General features: G+C 34.4%; 4 protein-coding genes across 6 annotated transcripts; all 4 read left to right on the forward strand.

Annotated features, from left to right (window-relative positions):
* Positions 1–1,399: 1,399 nt before the first annotated feature.
* LOC130508775 (protein yippee-like At4g27740) lies at positions 1,400–2,064 on the forward strand. The gene is made up of 2 exons (XM_057004444.1): positions 1,400–1,520; positions 1,668–2,064. The coding sequence occupies exons 1-2, from the start codon at positions 1,428–1,430 to the stop codon at positions 1,890–1,892; spliced, it is 318 nt and encodes a 105-aa protein (XP_056860424.1). The 5' UTR covers positions 1,400–1,427; the 3' UTR covers positions 1,893–2,064.
* Positions 2,065–8,781: 6,717 nt separating this feature from the next.
* Positions 8,782–10,417, forward strand: LOC108843661 (protein yippee-like At4g27745). Of its 3 annotated transcripts, none has more exons than XM_018616907.2 (4): positions 8,782–8,963; positions 9,147–9,274; positions 9,362–9,514; positions 9,929–10,417. In XM_018616907.2, exons 3-4 carry the CDS (start codon positions 9,422–9,424, stop codon positions 10,157–10,159), a joined length of 324 nt encoding a protein of 107 aa, XP_018472409.1. In that variant the 5' UTR covers positions 8,782–8,963; positions 9,147–9,274; positions 9,362–9,421; the 3' UTR covers positions 10,160–10,417. The 3 variants fall into 3 exon arrangements, with proteins under 3 accessions (XP_018472409.1, XP_018472410.1, XP_018472408.1); XM_018616908.2 differs by having other exon boundaries at positions 9,166–9,274; XM_018616906.2 differs by having other exon boundaries at positions 9,233–9,274.
* A 149-nt stretch (positions 10,418–10,566) lies between these two features.
* On the forward strand, positions 10,567–12,547 carry LOC108843660 (uncharacterized). The gene is made up of 5 exons (XM_018616905.2): positions 10,567–10,973; positions 11,069–11,274; positions 11,441–11,539; positions 11,748–11,821; positions 12,158–12,547. The coding sequence occupies exons 1-5, from the start codon at positions 10,661–10,663 to the stop codon at positions 12,381–12,383; spliced, it is 918 nt and encodes a 305-aa protein (XP_018472407.1). The 5' UTR covers positions 10,567–10,660; the 3' UTR covers positions 12,384–12,547.
* Positions 12,548–12,739: 192 nt separating this feature from the next.
* LOC130508145 (dehydrogenase/reductase SDR family member FEY) lies at positions 12,740–15,513 on the forward strand. The gene is made up of 7 exons (XM_057003401.1): positions 12,740–13,033; positions 13,154–13,274; positions 13,545–13,662; positions 13,940–14,076; positions 14,520–14,621; positions 14,716–14,808; positions 14,916–15,513. The coding sequence occupies exons 1-7, from the start codon at positions 12,816–12,818 to the stop codon at positions 15,249–15,251; spliced, it is 1,125 nt and encodes a 374-aa protein (XP_056859381.1). The 5' UTR covers positions 12,740–12,815; the 3' UTR covers positions 15,252–15,513.
* The last annotated feature ends 182 nt before the right edge of the window (positions 15,514–15,695 follow it).

Consider the following 15,695-nt stretch of genomic DNA (forward strand, 5'->3'; position numbering starts at 1 on the left):
CCCATGATATAATTCATATTAATGAAATTACACCCAAGAAATCATTAAAACGAGCTCAAAACGTATATAAACTAAAACCCATAAACACAGTTTACAAAATTCTAATAATGCCCATACAATTATCCTTGCACTAATTAATCAAATTTTTAATCCGATTTTGTTGGATTTTGCATTACCCATGATATATAATTCATATTAATGAAATTACACTAATTTTCACTCATTCTTATATTCATAAACATTTATCTTTCCGCAAATATGCTCAACCAAAACAGAGTAGGTGACCTCTTCCACTGATTTCTTCAACACAATCTTCTTCTCATCTCCCCATATCCATTTTATTTCAGTCTCATCCTTCATATAATATCCTCCTCCTAATCAAAACAAATGATTGTGCAAGACGGATTTTACATTACTCATCTTATATCTAGTTTTTACATTACAATCTAATTTTTACATTATCCGTGATATATTATTTGTTTTATTGATATTTTATAAAAAAAATTTATCAAAAAGGGTCATAAAATCGACACGAAACACAAAAATACAGTGATGAAAATCATTTTATTATCTCGAAATTAACATCAAATCTTATTTTAAACATTATTCATGATAGAAGCTTTATTTTAATGAAATTTATAATAAAATATCTTACGTTATTTGATTGTTTATAAATATTGTTAATATATAATTATAATAGTTTTATCATTGTATCAAATATCTAGTTATCTTATTAATATATCATGTTTTAATAATATTGTGTTGTCTTAATAAAATAGAAGTTATGTCAGTAGTATCAGTAAATTTAGAAAATATTTTCTGTAACAAAATAAACAAAATACTATATGTTAAATATGATAAAATATATTAAAATTTATATGAAACTATATATATATTATTTTATAAAATTTTAAAATTAATAATTAGTTCAGTAATAAATAATTGAATATTTAAACTAATTGATGATTGAAATACAACAAAGTCATTTATTCTACTATTTTATTGTTTATATATATATTTTAAGTAGAAAATTTAAGATGAATATATTTATAAATTGTTTGTATTTTTGTAGAAAAAATAGAAATAAAATTGTAAGAAAAAAATTATGATGAAGAAAAATGTATTATTGGAAGAAAAATTGGTTACATGAAAAAAAAACAAATAAAAAATAATAATAAAAAGGATCCATCGAAATGTGGAGAAGGAAGAAATAAAATGGAACCCACAGGTAAATAAATAAAAAAGAAAGAAGAGAAAAGAAGGAATAATAAACATAAATTAAAAAAGAAAAAGGATAGTATGGTATTTGCTATGATAGTGGGGTCTACAAAGGGGTAATAAGAAAAGGGAAGGGATAAGAAGAATTGTTTTTTTTCCAGAAGGGTATATGGAGTTAGTCTCCTAGTCTCCTCCCTCATCGAAGACTAATGGGAGAAGGCAAAACGCTTCCTACTTATTTCTGCAGAAACTGTGAAAATCCACTAGCTCTCGGTGAAGATCTCATCTCCAAAAAATTTGTGGTAATAACAAAATTGTGAAGATTTTTTTTTTTGGGTCTAAATTATGAAGATTGTTTATACCAAAGTTTTCACTTTTCATTTCTTATCCAACTTTTTTGATCAACTATCCAACTTTTTCTTTTTTTGAATATGTTAAAATGGACATAGGGAGCTTCAGGGCCAGCGTTTATGTTTTCGCATGCGATGAACGTGGTGATTGGACCGAAGATTGAGAGGAAACTAATAACCGGATCCTACGTGGTGGCAGATGTGATGTGTGGTAATTGTGGTGAGACGTTGGGTTGGAAGTATGTGGAGACCTTCCATCTTAGGCAGAGGTATAAAGAAGGCATGTTTGTGATCGAGAAGCTCAAGTTGACCAAAAAGCTTTAGTCAAGGAAAGTGATGATCATGTGTATATCCTTGTTTATGGATGTGAATATATTGGTTGTTAATATGCCTTTTCCCAAACTCTTAAAGAGGGAAGATCCGTGTAGGAAAGTGATGATCATGTGTATACTATATCCTTGTTTATGGATGTGAATATATTGGTTGTTAATATGCCTTTTCCAAAACTCTTGAAGAGGGAAGATCCGTGTAGGGTGAGAGAACCCTCTTACTCGCTTATTGGTTTATCCCAACTGAAAAATTAGTAATAGCTTACCCTCAACCGTAATGGTTATGAACTATAAACCTTTTTTGAAAAACAAAAAAGATAAAATCAGTAGTAATGTTACCGGCATATACCACTCTCAACTAGATTTTTTTCTTTAAATAGATAATGACTAGATAGAAGTATAATATAGGTCAAGTTATTAAATTTGGAAGAGTTTTTAACAGCATAGGTCACTTTTCAAGTTTTTATAACACTAAAGGTCACTTTGTGCTCCTCAGACAGTTTATACAGTGACAAACATGTCCTCAACTAATAACTATGTATGTTTAACTGTTTCCAATTTTTTCTCAGTTTCGTGAGAATAAGTAGTTTTAAAAAATCAAAAAACATTTTAATTCTTTTAATCACAGCCACACAAAGATATGGTTATCTCAGCTTTTTAACGTTTCTTTACCTTCCCTATCTCAACTCTGAAGTTTTAGTTGACGGCCACAATGACTTCAACAAGCAAAAAATCCTACTCTCATTCATCCTTCCATGCATACTTTGAGATTCGACGAACCCACAACAGTCCTGTTCGCAGATTTTTTTTTTGTTTGTTAAGTTTGTTCGCAGAATTTTAATCAGGTACTCAGCCATTGTTAGTATCACAAGTTTTTTTTTTCTCCCAATAAACTCCACCTTGTCCTCCCTATAAATCTCCGGTCGTCTTTTCCCCCTCACTTACCACTGTTCTCCGACAGTATATGTTTGATTACCACTTTAAACTATATTGAACCCACACTTTAAACTATATTGAACCCACACGTCCACCACTACTCTTCTTTTATTATCATCTCTCTCTCAGTCGTCATTGCCTCCACCACTTCGTGTATGTATTAAAACCAATATCCTTATTTTGCTCCGTCAATTTCTTCTCTACGGGTTTCACTGGAGTTATCTGTTAATATTTATTGATTCCCAAGTGATTTGAGTTTTTTTTTTCAGTTAATGCTCCAGTGAAAGATAAAAATGAAGATTTTGGAGAGTATTTGAATAGAAACCTGTTTTTAGGACATGTAAATAATAACTAAGTAAAAAACATGGGCAGTTCGTAGAAGAACCTCAGAAGTGTACACATGGATAGTTCGTTGAAGAATCGCATCAGTGTACACATGGATAGGAGTGTACACATATATGGATATGTCTAGACAGTGTAAATGTGAACATGTCAAGATAGTGTACAACCTGCATGTCAAGATATGGGTGATATATGGTCGTTTGATGCTCAACCAAAACACTTTCCATATTATATACATGTATCTCCCATTGTACATGTGTATAACCGCACTATTATGTACACATGCACTCTCTGTCAATCAATTGCATATTTAAATTACACTCAGCCAACACAAACTTACAACCAATGATAATCATATATATCTACCAATTGTTTAAACTACTTAACCAAAAAAGAATCACAAAATTAATATCATGTACATTAAACCTACTATCCATATGTACACCGATTTTTCTGTTTGTATATATAATTTCACAATATCCACATGTACACCTATATTCATGTATATAGGTGACTAGACAATAAGGAAGGAAGAATGATCCAAGTGTACAAGAACTATAGTAAAATTAAAGAATACATATAACAGGTTCCACCAACTTCATACACAAGTTGCTAATGCTATAATAACTCCAAGAAAATACTAATACATCAAATAAGAGTTTAACTTTTTATGTTATTGCTGAATTTCCCAGCATTGCTATTTCAAGTTGCCAACCCACCACGAGCTGAGGATCCAACATGTATTTAGTAATCGGAGTAAACTCTAGCTGATGAGCTGAGGCTGTGTCACCGTGTAATGCTTCTGTCACGTACTCCTTTTGTAGTTACTTTACTTCTTTTTTTTCTTCTTTGCGTCTCTGTCCTCTGTAATTTGGTGTTGAAGATGGAGAGATACAAGTGGGCTAATACAAGTGTAGATTTTGCTTCAAGAGCTTCGTCAATAGAATCGTTCTAGGTACTAAAATTAGATCACATAGGTTCAAGACAGACCATTTCGAGCGCGTAGCAAGCGTCTAGGGTTTGAGTTCAAAGAATTTGTGAGTGGTATCCAACCAGAGGCTGCGAGCCTCGATGCTTCAATCTTGTGCCAAAAGAGAGTGTGAAAATAAGAATTATGTGGTCGATGGCCGTAGTGCTTTCTCTGGCTCGACATCTCCTCCGTCGCCGATGTCTGTAATTAAATTTGATGTCTGCTTTCAATAAAAAAGAATAATGTCAAAGTAAAAATATGTGGATGTAAATAAAAGCTGTGGACCACTACTTTAAATCTATACTATTAAAACAGAAGGCCCTTTTTTGAGGTGCCCTTCTATTTCAATAGTAATTACTATTTTATGCCACTGAATTATTTTTAGACTAAGCTTTTGATTAAATATTTTTTTATTTTCCGCAAAACCTCTCAAAAATCTATAGTTAACAAAAAAAATCTCGCCTGCTGATTCTTTGGAGGCATTTCTGCGATTTTGTTATAACAAAAACAATATCTAAATATTTCAATTTGACCAATTAAATTGCTATTAAAGCGTAGATCAATGCAGGCAACAGCTCTACGGAAGTTTATGCAGGTTTAGTTTTGTTTGTTTCTTTGTTGTTAGAATATGATTTTGATTTTGTTTCTGTTTCAAACAGAGGAAAAGTATCCCTCGGAGGCGACTAGGGGTGAATTGTCTGAGAAGATCGTCAGTCACTGATGTGGTTTTTCAAGATCGTCAGTCACTGATGTGGTTTTTCCACAGGAGGTTAAAGGCAAGAACGATGTTCAGGCCAAGAAACCAGTCCAACTGGCTGCTCCTTCTGCTGCGTTGTCATCGGTTAACGAGTTACCGGTTGCTGATGATAGGTCTGGTTCACATTCTGCTCAGGATGCAGCCCTTATTTGGAGTCAAGGAGCTAGGAACTTTGAGAGTGGCAGTGGTAGCTCTCGAGCTGAATTGGATGAATACGAGAGGAGAGGATGGGGAAGGTGTGTCTAAACGGTTGTCTGTGTTCATACAAACGCAGTGTGCATATCTCAGTTATATTTGATGAGTTTTTGAGAGTAAAGCTTTTTTATTGACAACTGGTTTTGATTGATCTCATGATAGATTAGTTTTTTTTTTAGTTTCAATTAAGAGCTTTCAATGCTTATGGTGGGTTAGGTTAAAAGATGAAGCTTGATACAAAGTGGGTTCGAGACCTCTTTAGCTACGATTGGTTTTGGCTCTAGCAACGATATGCTTGATGGTTTTTTACTGTGCCCCCTTTGATCTTCCCCAGACCATATATGTAAGTTTTCTTTTTACATACCTTCACAACTCCCATGGCATAACTTTAGTTATATAAAGCTTTTAATATATATAAATAATCGTAATAACCATGGCAACTGATGTAGTTTTCAGCGTAACCTACAAAAGTTCATACACGGTCTCAAGCAACAAAGTTTTTTTTTCTCAAGCAGCAAAATTAGTTTTCTGAAAAGAAATTGATTAGTATCATCAAGTTAAATAAAATTCCACTTTCATTTTTCAGCATTACAAATATGTCTATTTTTGGTGAAAATATATTGACGTAATAAGTAAAATAATAGTTTTTTTTTAAAAACAACAGAATTATGTTTCTGGTTTGCAAATCTACAACAAAAGATTCTCATATTTGAACTAACTCTTAATTTTAGTATTGATTTGTTGGTTTTCTAACTGTTTGCAGAAAAATAAAAATTTCAAAAAGCAACAAAATTATCTTTTTATGTACCGCAAATCCATAACGAAATATCATATTTGAACTATCCCTTAATTTTCTTATTGATTTGTTGGCTCTATAGCTGTTTGCATAATTTTTATTCTATGCTATTCTAATCATATCCGAATATATTGTGTGGAAATTACTTTTAACAGTTAATATAATAGAAACACAATATATTAAAGTATCCATATCAAACTATAAAGTATCTTAAAATATTTTACTTTTTAATAAATTAGAAATAGTTAATGTTCGTCTATATATTTTATGTAAAGATTATCAACGTATATATATGATGTGTATTCAATAATTATTACCGTAGATAAAAGTTTTAAATTTGGTACCCAATGTTTTCAAACGAGATTGGTATCATACTTGGTATACTAATATCTTTTATAATTTCTTATAGAATTTTCAAACGATTTTGGTATCTTTACTTTACATGGTATCTTATAGATTTTGACCCATCCTTTTTTTTGAACGTCTGAATCGATTATTATCGATTAATTATGATATTATAATTAATTGATAATAATCGACTAATTAAAGATTTTGACCCGTCCTTTAAAAGGTAGTAATAATTTTTGTTTAAATTACTATTTTGAAGAATTTAATTTTTATATATAAAGTTTTTTGTAAACATATTATTTTAATATTAATTTAATTTAATATAATTTTGATAATTATGATAAATCTTTTTGATGGGCACTGAAATTACATATTTAAATTATTGGTTTGTTTTGACTAAAATGAAAAATAACAAATTAAAATTATAATCCGACCTCAACTTCAAACCATATATTTTAGGGACAATTTGAAAATTACCCTATTTGTGATTTGAAATTCGAAAAATACATTTCTCTATTTCTTTTTTGAAAATTACACTTTATTACATGTGATAAGACACTTTTATCCTGGTTTTGTTTAGTAATTAATTTTTAATAACTACGTAATTAAGAAAGAATATAACTAAAACCAAACTTTAAAAGTATTATTATCTGTGTGTTCGTGGTAAATAAACGTTTTGACATGAAAATAGGTATATGTTGTTGATTCTTAGTATCTTTAATAAAACAATGAATGGATTGAATCATACCACATTTTAAAAACAGTCAAAAAGTGCGTTAGAAATTATTCGCAAGTCTGCGCAAGCTTATGTGCTCCTGATTCACAAAGTTCATAAAATATCATTTCTTCCTTAGATGGTTGTGTGTTAGTCAAAAAAAAATACCATAAGGAATAAATTGTAGTAAAAATAGAACATATACACCAACCCACCATTTATTTCGTATATTTTATCTGGGTTTGTTTCATGTGTGTCCAATCTTACCAAAAAGATACATCGGAACAAAAAGTCTTTAAATCAGTACAAGTGAAATAACTCTTACGCAGTGAGAAATATTTAATCTGGGTTCGTTTCATTGTGTCCAATTTACTTCTCAATTAAAGATACATCGGAACAAAAGGTCTTTCAATTAATCAAAACATGTTTTATCTGGGTTTTGTTTTTCTTTAACTTTAAGAACAAAAATACGGAGAATTGGCTTGAAAAAAACTGAAGGACGTTTCACTTGACAGAGAATGAAATCAAAATATGATTTTTCAAACGTATATGATTTTAATTTATTTTTGTCTTCATTTAAAAAAAAAAATTTAGAAGCTAAAATAAATATTATGGATTTCAGTTGGATAGTTTGGTAATTTGATGTATTACTAAGTGTAGTTTTCCAAAATATTATATGATGGTATAGTTTTCAAAATAAAATCTTATCTGCAGGTATTTCTCCAAATTTTCCCTATATTTTATTTAAGTTTCAAATATTATTTGATTCAAATTAAAATATATAACTGTATATGAATTTTGATAATATATAAAAAGTTTATTATAAATATATTTTATATATTTTTATCATAACTAAATTAAAGAATTATGGTTTAAAAAATATAACCCGCGGATAACCGCAAAATTAAGTAGAACGGGTACAAAATTATTTGTTTGCGGGTTGTACGGGTCAAATTTTTGACCAAAACAAAATTGAAACCTGCGGGTTGACGGGTCATAGGGCCGGGTTCGACCCACGACCCATCCCTAACCAAATGTATACCAGATCAATTTTTAAATTGCCATTATTTAATTAAATATATATTGATTAAGATTTACACACAAATATTATTACAAAAAAATACGAATACAATCACAAAGAAAACATAAATATGAAAACTAAATTTAAAACAAAAAAATATACCCGTCCTTTTAAGGACGGGTCAGAATCTAGTTAAATTTAAAACAAACCAACAAAATAAACAACGAGCAACTAAAAAATCTAAGTAGATAATAAGTGGACAGGGATAATATAGTAATATGCTTCGAGACCACTTCCTTTGAAAGAAGGAAAAAAGACATTGGAAGAAGAGAAACTACCTTAGGAGTAGTAAGTGACCGAGAGTGTGATTATAAACATAAAAAGTGACTCTTAATGTAATTCTTTCAATTTGGAATAGGTTTCGTGGTCAAGTGGTAGTAAACATGTCCATGTCCAGAACATAACAAATTTCAGTTTCGATCTTCATACAATCACACTATACGAAAGTAAGTCAGATTATTTATTACATTATTCTATTCATCTAATGAGGATATAGATCCATGCTTTAAGATTCATTTAAATATCTTGAAAACGAATCTATCCGCAAATAAAATTAAAAAAAAGATTATTAAATTTGTAAAAATAATTATTTTTTAGCTAAAGAAAAAAGAATTATAATTTTTTAATTAAATAGTAATGCATGTTGTAAAATTACTCTGTTTTAATATTTATGAAAAGATATAAAATAAAAAGTATTTCAAAATTATAAAAATAAAACTTTTCAATTTTCACATTTCCATTTCGCATCACAGCCTGCTCTTTCTTTATTCATTACTTCCACAATACCCAGAAAAAGAAAGTCGTAAGATAGTCGCTTCACGGCGTGATCTGATCAGTTAGACCAATTAAGATCTAAAAATTTCTTCCAACTCCACCTTGATCTCTCCGCAGCTATCTTTCTTCCTCGTTGGCTCCGTTAAACCCTAGTAAGATCCTTCAAAGTCGAATCCCTTTTCGTTCTGATTTTTCTCCATCTAGTTGTCAAACCTGAATCGTAATTTTCTCTCCGTGAATATCTCGTTTCGTTTACCCTACCAAATGTATTATTGTGTATTTTTATATTCCTTATGACTAGTAATAATACGATTTGTTTATTGAATATTTTTGAGGTACGGTACTATCGTGTAGAAATTGGAATCTCTCATCCTGCACGCTAAACACCTGCCCACTCTTCTTATCCTTTTGTTTTCTTCAGACATTAAAGCTTGGAGCTTGACGAACTACTGATTCTTTTAAGGTTCCTCTTGTCCTTTAGAAATTATATTTTTCTTGTTTCTATGTGGTATCTAGCTTATGTTAATGGGTTTCGATTTATGATGAAAAGGTGAGAAATTGACTGATTTTGTTTGGAGAAGTTGATCACGCCCTGAAGGTGTTTGATAAAATGGCTCAGTCAGTTGGTCCAAGACTCTACAGTTGCTGTAACTGCAGGAACCATGTGGGACTTCACGATGATATCATCTCTAAGGCTTTTCAGGTGAATTAGCTTCATCATCTCTTTTGCTTTGATTGTATCCCTTATGGTTTGATGTAGAGACTAAATGGAGAATCACACTAACACTACCAAATGCTATGGGAATCTGCTTATCTTCCAGATTTTAGGAAAAGCCTTGACTTTGTTGTCCTTTCTACTGATCAATGCTAATGATCAAGAATGCATTTACCCCACCAAGTTACCTGTGTATTGGTGGCTGTGAAACCATCCTCTGAAACAAACACATAAGACTCAAAGAAGTAGCCTTTTTACTCATAAACAACAAAACTAGTCATTCTTTTGAATATTCTTGTAGTTGGATATAGATCATTTCAGAAGAATATGGCATTTCATGTTTGTCGATTGTGAATACCATTTACAAATCAAATGCCTGACCTATGGATGTTAATTTATCAGGGAAGAACCGGGAGAGCCTTCCTCTTCTCCCACGCAATGAACATTGTGGTAGGGCCTAAAGAAGACCGGCACCTGCTAACGGGTCTCCACACCGTGGCTGACATATCTTGTGCTGACTGCAATGAACCCTTGGGCTGGAAGTACGAGCGAGCCTACGAGAGCTCACAAAAGTACAAGGAGGGCAAGTTCATATTCGAAAAGGCTAAGATTGTCAAGGAAGAGGATTGGTAGTGAAAGCCAACATGTTGAATTCATTATTGGATTGACTCAAAAACTGTACATAGATATTAAAAAAAACTTGGCTTTGTCGATTCCAATCTTTATGGATTTCACAAGTCGTCGTCATCATCATCATCATCATCCATTTTCCGGTTCATTGTCTCTCTCTCTGCATGTTGTTAAATATTTAAATAATGTCAGTGTCCTGTGTCTAAGTGAATGTTTTGTATATTTTACCTTAATAGCTATGTATATATGTTCTTCGTTCAAGCCTTCTCTATCAATAAAGTTAAAGTCAGGCCTTCCTTTGTAAATAATAAGATTCTAACCTAAAGATATAATAACTCACAGGAGAAAAGAACCGCGTGCAGTTTTCTCCTCAAGAACCTTCAATCGACTTAGACAACTTGCTGTTTTATGTCTACCACAGCCAACTGATCGCCGTTTCTTTAACGAATTGGCAACGAAAGTTGAGCAATGTGATTGGCTGCATAGAGAGAGATAGAGAAAGCGATGTATCTGAAGAAGCCGATATGGAGCGATGGCGCGTCACCGGCGCCGGAGAATCCATCGGAATCCGAGATCAATGAAGACACAGACGCGGCGACGATGGTAGTCGAAGAGCTCGTGACTTCACTCAACACACAGAGACTCTACAGGGAGCTGACACTATCCCTCCGAACGGGGTTACGCGACGCTCGCGCCGAGTTCTCCTTCCTCCGCATCCGCGGCCTTCGATCCCTTCTCAAAACTCTCCGATCTATCGCCGAATCGGATTCCATCATCCGCCTCTTCTCCCACACCCAAACCATCTCCGATCTCCAACGTCTGAATTATTCTTAATTTTCGCCCTTTTGGTTTTTGCCGTGTTTGTTATCTGATGATGACGTGGATCCTCGTGATTTGATTTTTTTTTCGCAGTGGTTCCGGTGCTATTTCGACATTCGTTGAAAGAAGCGGAGGATGATAGAGTGACGAGCTTGGATCACATATTCAGCGTCGAGCCGATGAAGATAACGAGTCCTTCTACGGATGACGAGGTCGCGGTTGCTCTTAGGGTTCTCGAAGGATGCTGCCTCCTCCATCCTCAGAGCACTGTTCTCGCTCATAAACACGGCGCAGTTCGCGTAAGCCTTCTCCTTTTTTGTAATATCTCATCAGAAGTGATCTCATATCACATTGATCATTCGGTTGATTCTTTATTAGTTAGTTCAGTAGTGATCAGGTTGATGCAGCGAGAAGTTTCTTGGTTGTGTGGGATGTGTTGATGATTCATGTGTGTGTGTGTTTCAGGTAATGATGAATATATTATCAACACGAGGAGTACTTGAGCAAGGTGCCTGCTTAGATGCCTTAATCTCAATATTGCTGGATTCTTCAGCAAATCAGGTGGTAAGTATTTCAGCTTCTCTGTTTTGTTAATCGGAAAAGAAGTAGAGAGCAGTTTGTTTCTGTCAGTAGTAGAAACCAATGTAACAAACTGGTTTTTTGATTTAAGCTTTCAGTTTTCAGCACATATCACAATGGAACAAATTGGCTTTTGGACTTCAGTTGATTTTTTTTTTATTAGTAATTTCTGATTTATCCTTTCTGGTAAAAGGATTTTGGAGCCTGCAATGGGATTGAGGAGGTTGCAATGCTCATGCGGGACAAACAAGCTGATGAAAATCTCAGGTGGACTTTCCGTTTTTGTTCTCTCAATTTTCCAATGAGTCAGCCGTTCCCTTTCTGTTCGAATGATTAGAGTAGGTTATGCTTTATTGCGGTATCTACAGGATACAAATTGCTGTCAACAAAGATTCTGATTTTGATGTTGTCAGTAGACTTTAGATCAATTTTCATGTCAAAATCATAGAATAGCCTTTGCATTGTCTAGTAGTCTCATGCATTCTCAAGAGTCTCCAACTCCTAAGGTCATTGGTAGTGGTATCAACAACACTGTCTATGCGTCATAAAATTTTCGTTTGTTTGGTGTTTTTGTCATGTTATATAGTTCATACTGAATCACAGGTTAAGATGCGGAGAGTTCTTGCTACTATTAGTTGGACATGTGAATGGGAAGGATCGATCACCCATTGCAAGTGTAAATGAAGACATCAGGCGTCTTTTGGGTGAAAAATCCGCTTCTTTAATATGGGCGGCGAGTCAGTTCGGTTCAACAGGTGACCCTGAACAAAGAATCACTGCTCTTCACATCCAGGCTGGGAGAGTGCTCGAGTCCCTTGACTTGTACTAATTGTCAAACCCCCTTTTTTGTTGATTTTGCGTCCTCTTTTTACATAATGAAAAGTTTAAATGTGTGTAAAAACCCCTATCCAAACTACTCAATATCATTTACTTGCCTTGTATTCGCCTCTCACATTATATTTCTCTGGATCAAATCCTTAGTTTGTTTCACCATTTTAGTTTCATGCATCAAATCATATATCAATCTCAACGCACTGGTGTCATTCTCTCGCCTACAAAAATATACCACTTGAAAAATGTTGTTAATAAAACTCAGTGTGGGTCATAAACTCTCGCCGGCCCATAATGCCTCCTTCCACAATTTGAGGCTATTTTGTTTTAGCGAATCCTAGATTTTGACGGAAATACACTTTTTGTCTTTTCTCGCTGTCCATAACGTCATAGATCTGCTAACTCTCTTTCTCTCTCTCTCTCGAAGAAGATGAGTGAGGAAACGGCGTCGTCTGCGTCTCCGGCGAAGAAGAAGGAGAGTTTGGGATGGATGGAGTGGATGATAGGATGGAGCAGCGTTTTCGGGGAGATTCTCTTCCAGAGGATCACAGCCTCTCATTTGCAGAACCCTCTCCCTCTTCCTCCCGTCAACGACCTCACCTGCATCGTCACTGGATCCACCAGCGGCATTGGCCGCGAGACCGCTAGGTTTTCCGTTACTTCCTATGCTTCTTCGTTTGACTTCCGATTCACTACAAATTGCGAGTTTGAGGATTGCTGAATATTTCCTTAAGATTTTTTTTAGCTCTTTTGCTTGTTTGTTGGCAGGCAGCTTGCAGAGGCTGGTGCTCATGTAGTGATGGCTGTGAGGAACACAAAGGCAGCTCAGGAGCTGATTCAGCAATGGCAGAACGAGTGGTCTGGTAGAGGTCTCCCACTTAACATCGAGGTATTATCTTATTATTTTCTATGCTATATTATTGTCTTTGTCTAATAATGTGTATTGCTCGGACTGAAATTAGTCAATCAAGGATGTGTATTAGCATATGTGAATCGTTTTGTGCAATAGAAACTTCAAGCCATTGGCCCATTTGTGATCTAGTTTGGCTGTGAGTGAGTGACTAAGCCAATTTCTTTGTATATTAGACTGAGTATTTACTGGTTTGTTACTTACATCTAAGGTAGCTGATGATGATACTCTGTTTTCTTTTTTGTAAAGGCAATGGAACTTGATCTTCTTTCACTGGCTTCTGTCGCGAGATTTGCCGATGCTTGGAACGCTCGGTCAGGACCGCTGCATGTTCTGATCAACAATGCCGGCATTTTTGCTATGGGAGGTTGGTTTCATTTCCCTTTGGTTATAAAAGTCACTGATTTCCTGTTTTCGCCATTCATTATCATCAATATTCCAACTTGATAGAACCAATTGGTGAGGAATAGCACGTATAGTCGTTGATTTTGAACCTAGACTCTTTACAAATTATTGTTAAAAAGGTTATTTATATCAAGCTACTAGGTTATGGAACTCTGTCTGATGGGTTTATTTCTTAAATGATTGTTCCTACATTTTAAGGAAAGAAACAACTAAAATGCTATGCTCTCTATATTGTGCAGAGGCGCAAAAATTCTCAGAGGATGGATACGAGCAGCACATGCAAGTAAATCATTTAGCTCCATCGCTTCTTTCAGTACTCCTTCTGCCGTCACTAATCCGAGGTTCTCCTAGCCGAATCATTAATGTGAATTCCGTGGTAAGTTGATTACTAACTCTGCAGGGTCCAAGAATTTGTTCCCTAGTTATCTATGCTCTTTGGTATGAGTAAAATGTTGAGGAATATATGATTTATATGTATATTTCATGATTTGAAAAGCTCTGGTCTTGTCAATTGATTGCAGAGCATATATACGAATTATGTAGGTTCTCTCTAAATCACTGTACTACGTATTCATTCTTTTTTTATATCAATAGTAGAGTCTTGTTACTGAAAAGCGAAAGAAACCCAAGCTTACTGAAAGTTTTTGACCCAAAATATAATACAATGACCGGATTCTACCACCTGTATTCATAGATATTTATTTCCGTGAAACATTGTGTCATGGCTGTTTGTATGAAAAGTAGAACAACTTATATCTATCGTCTCTGGTGATTATTTTTTTCATGCAAGATAATGGTTGTCGGATTCATTTTTTTCAGATGCATAGTGTTGGGTTTGTTGACCCGGACGACATGAATGTTGTTTCTGGTAGCCGTAAGTATTCAAGCCTTGTAGGATACTCGAGCAGCAAGCTTGCCCAGGTGAGCATACCGTAATGGTATTTAATATTTCCTTCTGCAAAGTTTTGTTTTGAGTTTTTTAAGAAACAGGTGACTTAGTCCCATCATTTTCCAGATTATGTTTAGTAGCATTCTTTTCAAAAAGCTGCCTCTGGAAACAGGAGTTAGCGTCATATGTCTATCCCCTGGTGTTGTCCTAACAAATGTGGTGAGTGTTAGCATAACTCCATTTAGTTACAAGTACAGGATGTACATCCATTCTGTTTTCTCAGAACTTCATTTGCATTAAAATTGCCTTTTCTCTGTTTTTAATAGGCCAGGGATCTATCCAGGATTCTTCAGTTTCTGTACGCCTTGATACCTTATTTCATATTTTCACCCCAAGAAGGTTGTAGAAGTACTCTCTTCTCGGCCACAGACCCTCAGATTCCAGAGTACTGGGAAACACTAAAGAACGATGATTGGCCTGTCTGTCCATTCATCTCTCAAGATTGCCGCCCGGCAAATCCTTCAGAAGAATCACACAACACAGAAACGGCACAGAGAGTGTGGGAAAAGACATTAGAGCTGGTGGGACTTCCTCTCGATGCAGTTGAGAAGCTCATAGAAGGGGAAAATGTCAAATGCCGTTATGGAGCTCAAGAAGAGTAGTCTTTTAAAACAAAATTCCACAGGTTGAATGTCAAATCAAAGGGTAAGTATTGAGAAATAGCTTCTTTTTCTTTTGTTTCTTTTGATGTACGATACAGTGGGAACTAAATCCCCTGTCCCCAGACATGTGGTTTGCTTAAGAAAAGGACAATGATGGGTGTGAGAATGATTGATTGTTGGTTGAGAGGCATGCTTGAGCTGCCATTCTATGGCTTACTTGTAAGTCTTTTTCAAGTGCATCTGAGTTAAAAGATATTCAGTAGTGTGGTAGCCTGGTCTGGTGGGTAGTTGTTCATGTATTTATACAAGTGAAAGCATCTCTCTTAACTCATGGACAAAAGTGATACAATCCCCCTTCCGATTTTCGAATGTTTCTTGCTTAAATGAGTATTCCATGGAAGTGATTCTCACTCGCATATGAGTTGGTTTCGTCTCTTCATGAGA

This window comes from Raphanus sativus, chromosome 2 (genome assembly GCF_000801105.2).
Source record: "Raphanus sativus cultivar WK10039 chromosome 2, ASM80110v3, whole genome shotgun sequence".
In the NCBI taxonomy this organism is placed as follows: domain Eukaryota; kingdom Viridiplantae; phylum Streptophyta; class Magnoliopsida; order Brassicales; family Brassicaceae; genus Raphanus; species Raphanus sativus.

What these genes read in the sequence shown, in the direction of transcription:
- LOC130508775 (XM_057004444.1), top strand. Translation starts at nt 1,428, where the DNA reads ATGGGAGAAGGCAAAACGCTTCCTACTTATTTCTGCAGAAACTGTGAA. An exon ending in TCATCTCCAAAAAATTTGTG is followed by an intron (nt 1,521 to 1,667) that starts GTAATAACAAAA and finishes AAATGGACATAG; the next exon opens with GGAGCTTCAGGGCCAGCGTT.
- LOC108843661 (XM_018616907.2), top strand. Translation starts at nt 9,422, where the DNA reads ATGGCTCAGTCAGTTGGTCCAAGACTCTACAGTTGCTGTAACTGCAGG. An exon ending in TCATCTCTAAGGCTTTTCAG is followed by an intron (nt 9,515 to 9,928) that starts GTGAATTAGCTT and finishes TTAATTTATCAG; the next exon opens with GGAAGAACCGGGAGAGCCTT.
- LOC108843660 (XM_018616905.2), top strand. Translation starts at nt 10,661, where the DNA reads ATGTATCTGAAGAAGCCGATATGGAGCGATGGCGCGTCACCGGCGCCG. An exon ending in ATAAACACGGCGCAGTTCGC is followed by an intron (nt 11,275 to 11,440) that starts GTAAGCCTTCTC and finishes TGTGTGTTTCAG; the next exon opens with GTAATGATGAATATATTATC. An exon ending in ATTCTTCAGCAAATCAGGTG is followed by an intron (nt 11,540 to 11,747) that starts GTAAGTATTTCA and finishes TTCTGGTAAAAG; the next exon opens with GATTTTGGAGCCTGCAATGG.
- LOC130508145 (XM_057003401.1), top strand. Translation starts at nt 12,816, where the DNA reads ATGAGTGAGGAAACGGCGTCGTCTGCGTCTCCGGCGAAGAAGAAGGAG. An exon ending in ATTGGCCGCGAGACCGCTAG is followed by an intron (nt 13,034 to 13,153) that starts GTTTTCCGTTAC and finishes GTTTGTTGGCAG; the next exon opens with GCAGCTTGCAGAGGCTGGTG. An exon ending in CGGCATTTTTGCTATGGGAG is followed by an intron (nt 13,663 to 13,939) that starts GTTGGTTTCATT and finishes TATATTGTGCAG; the next exon opens with AGGCGCAAAAATTCTCAGAG.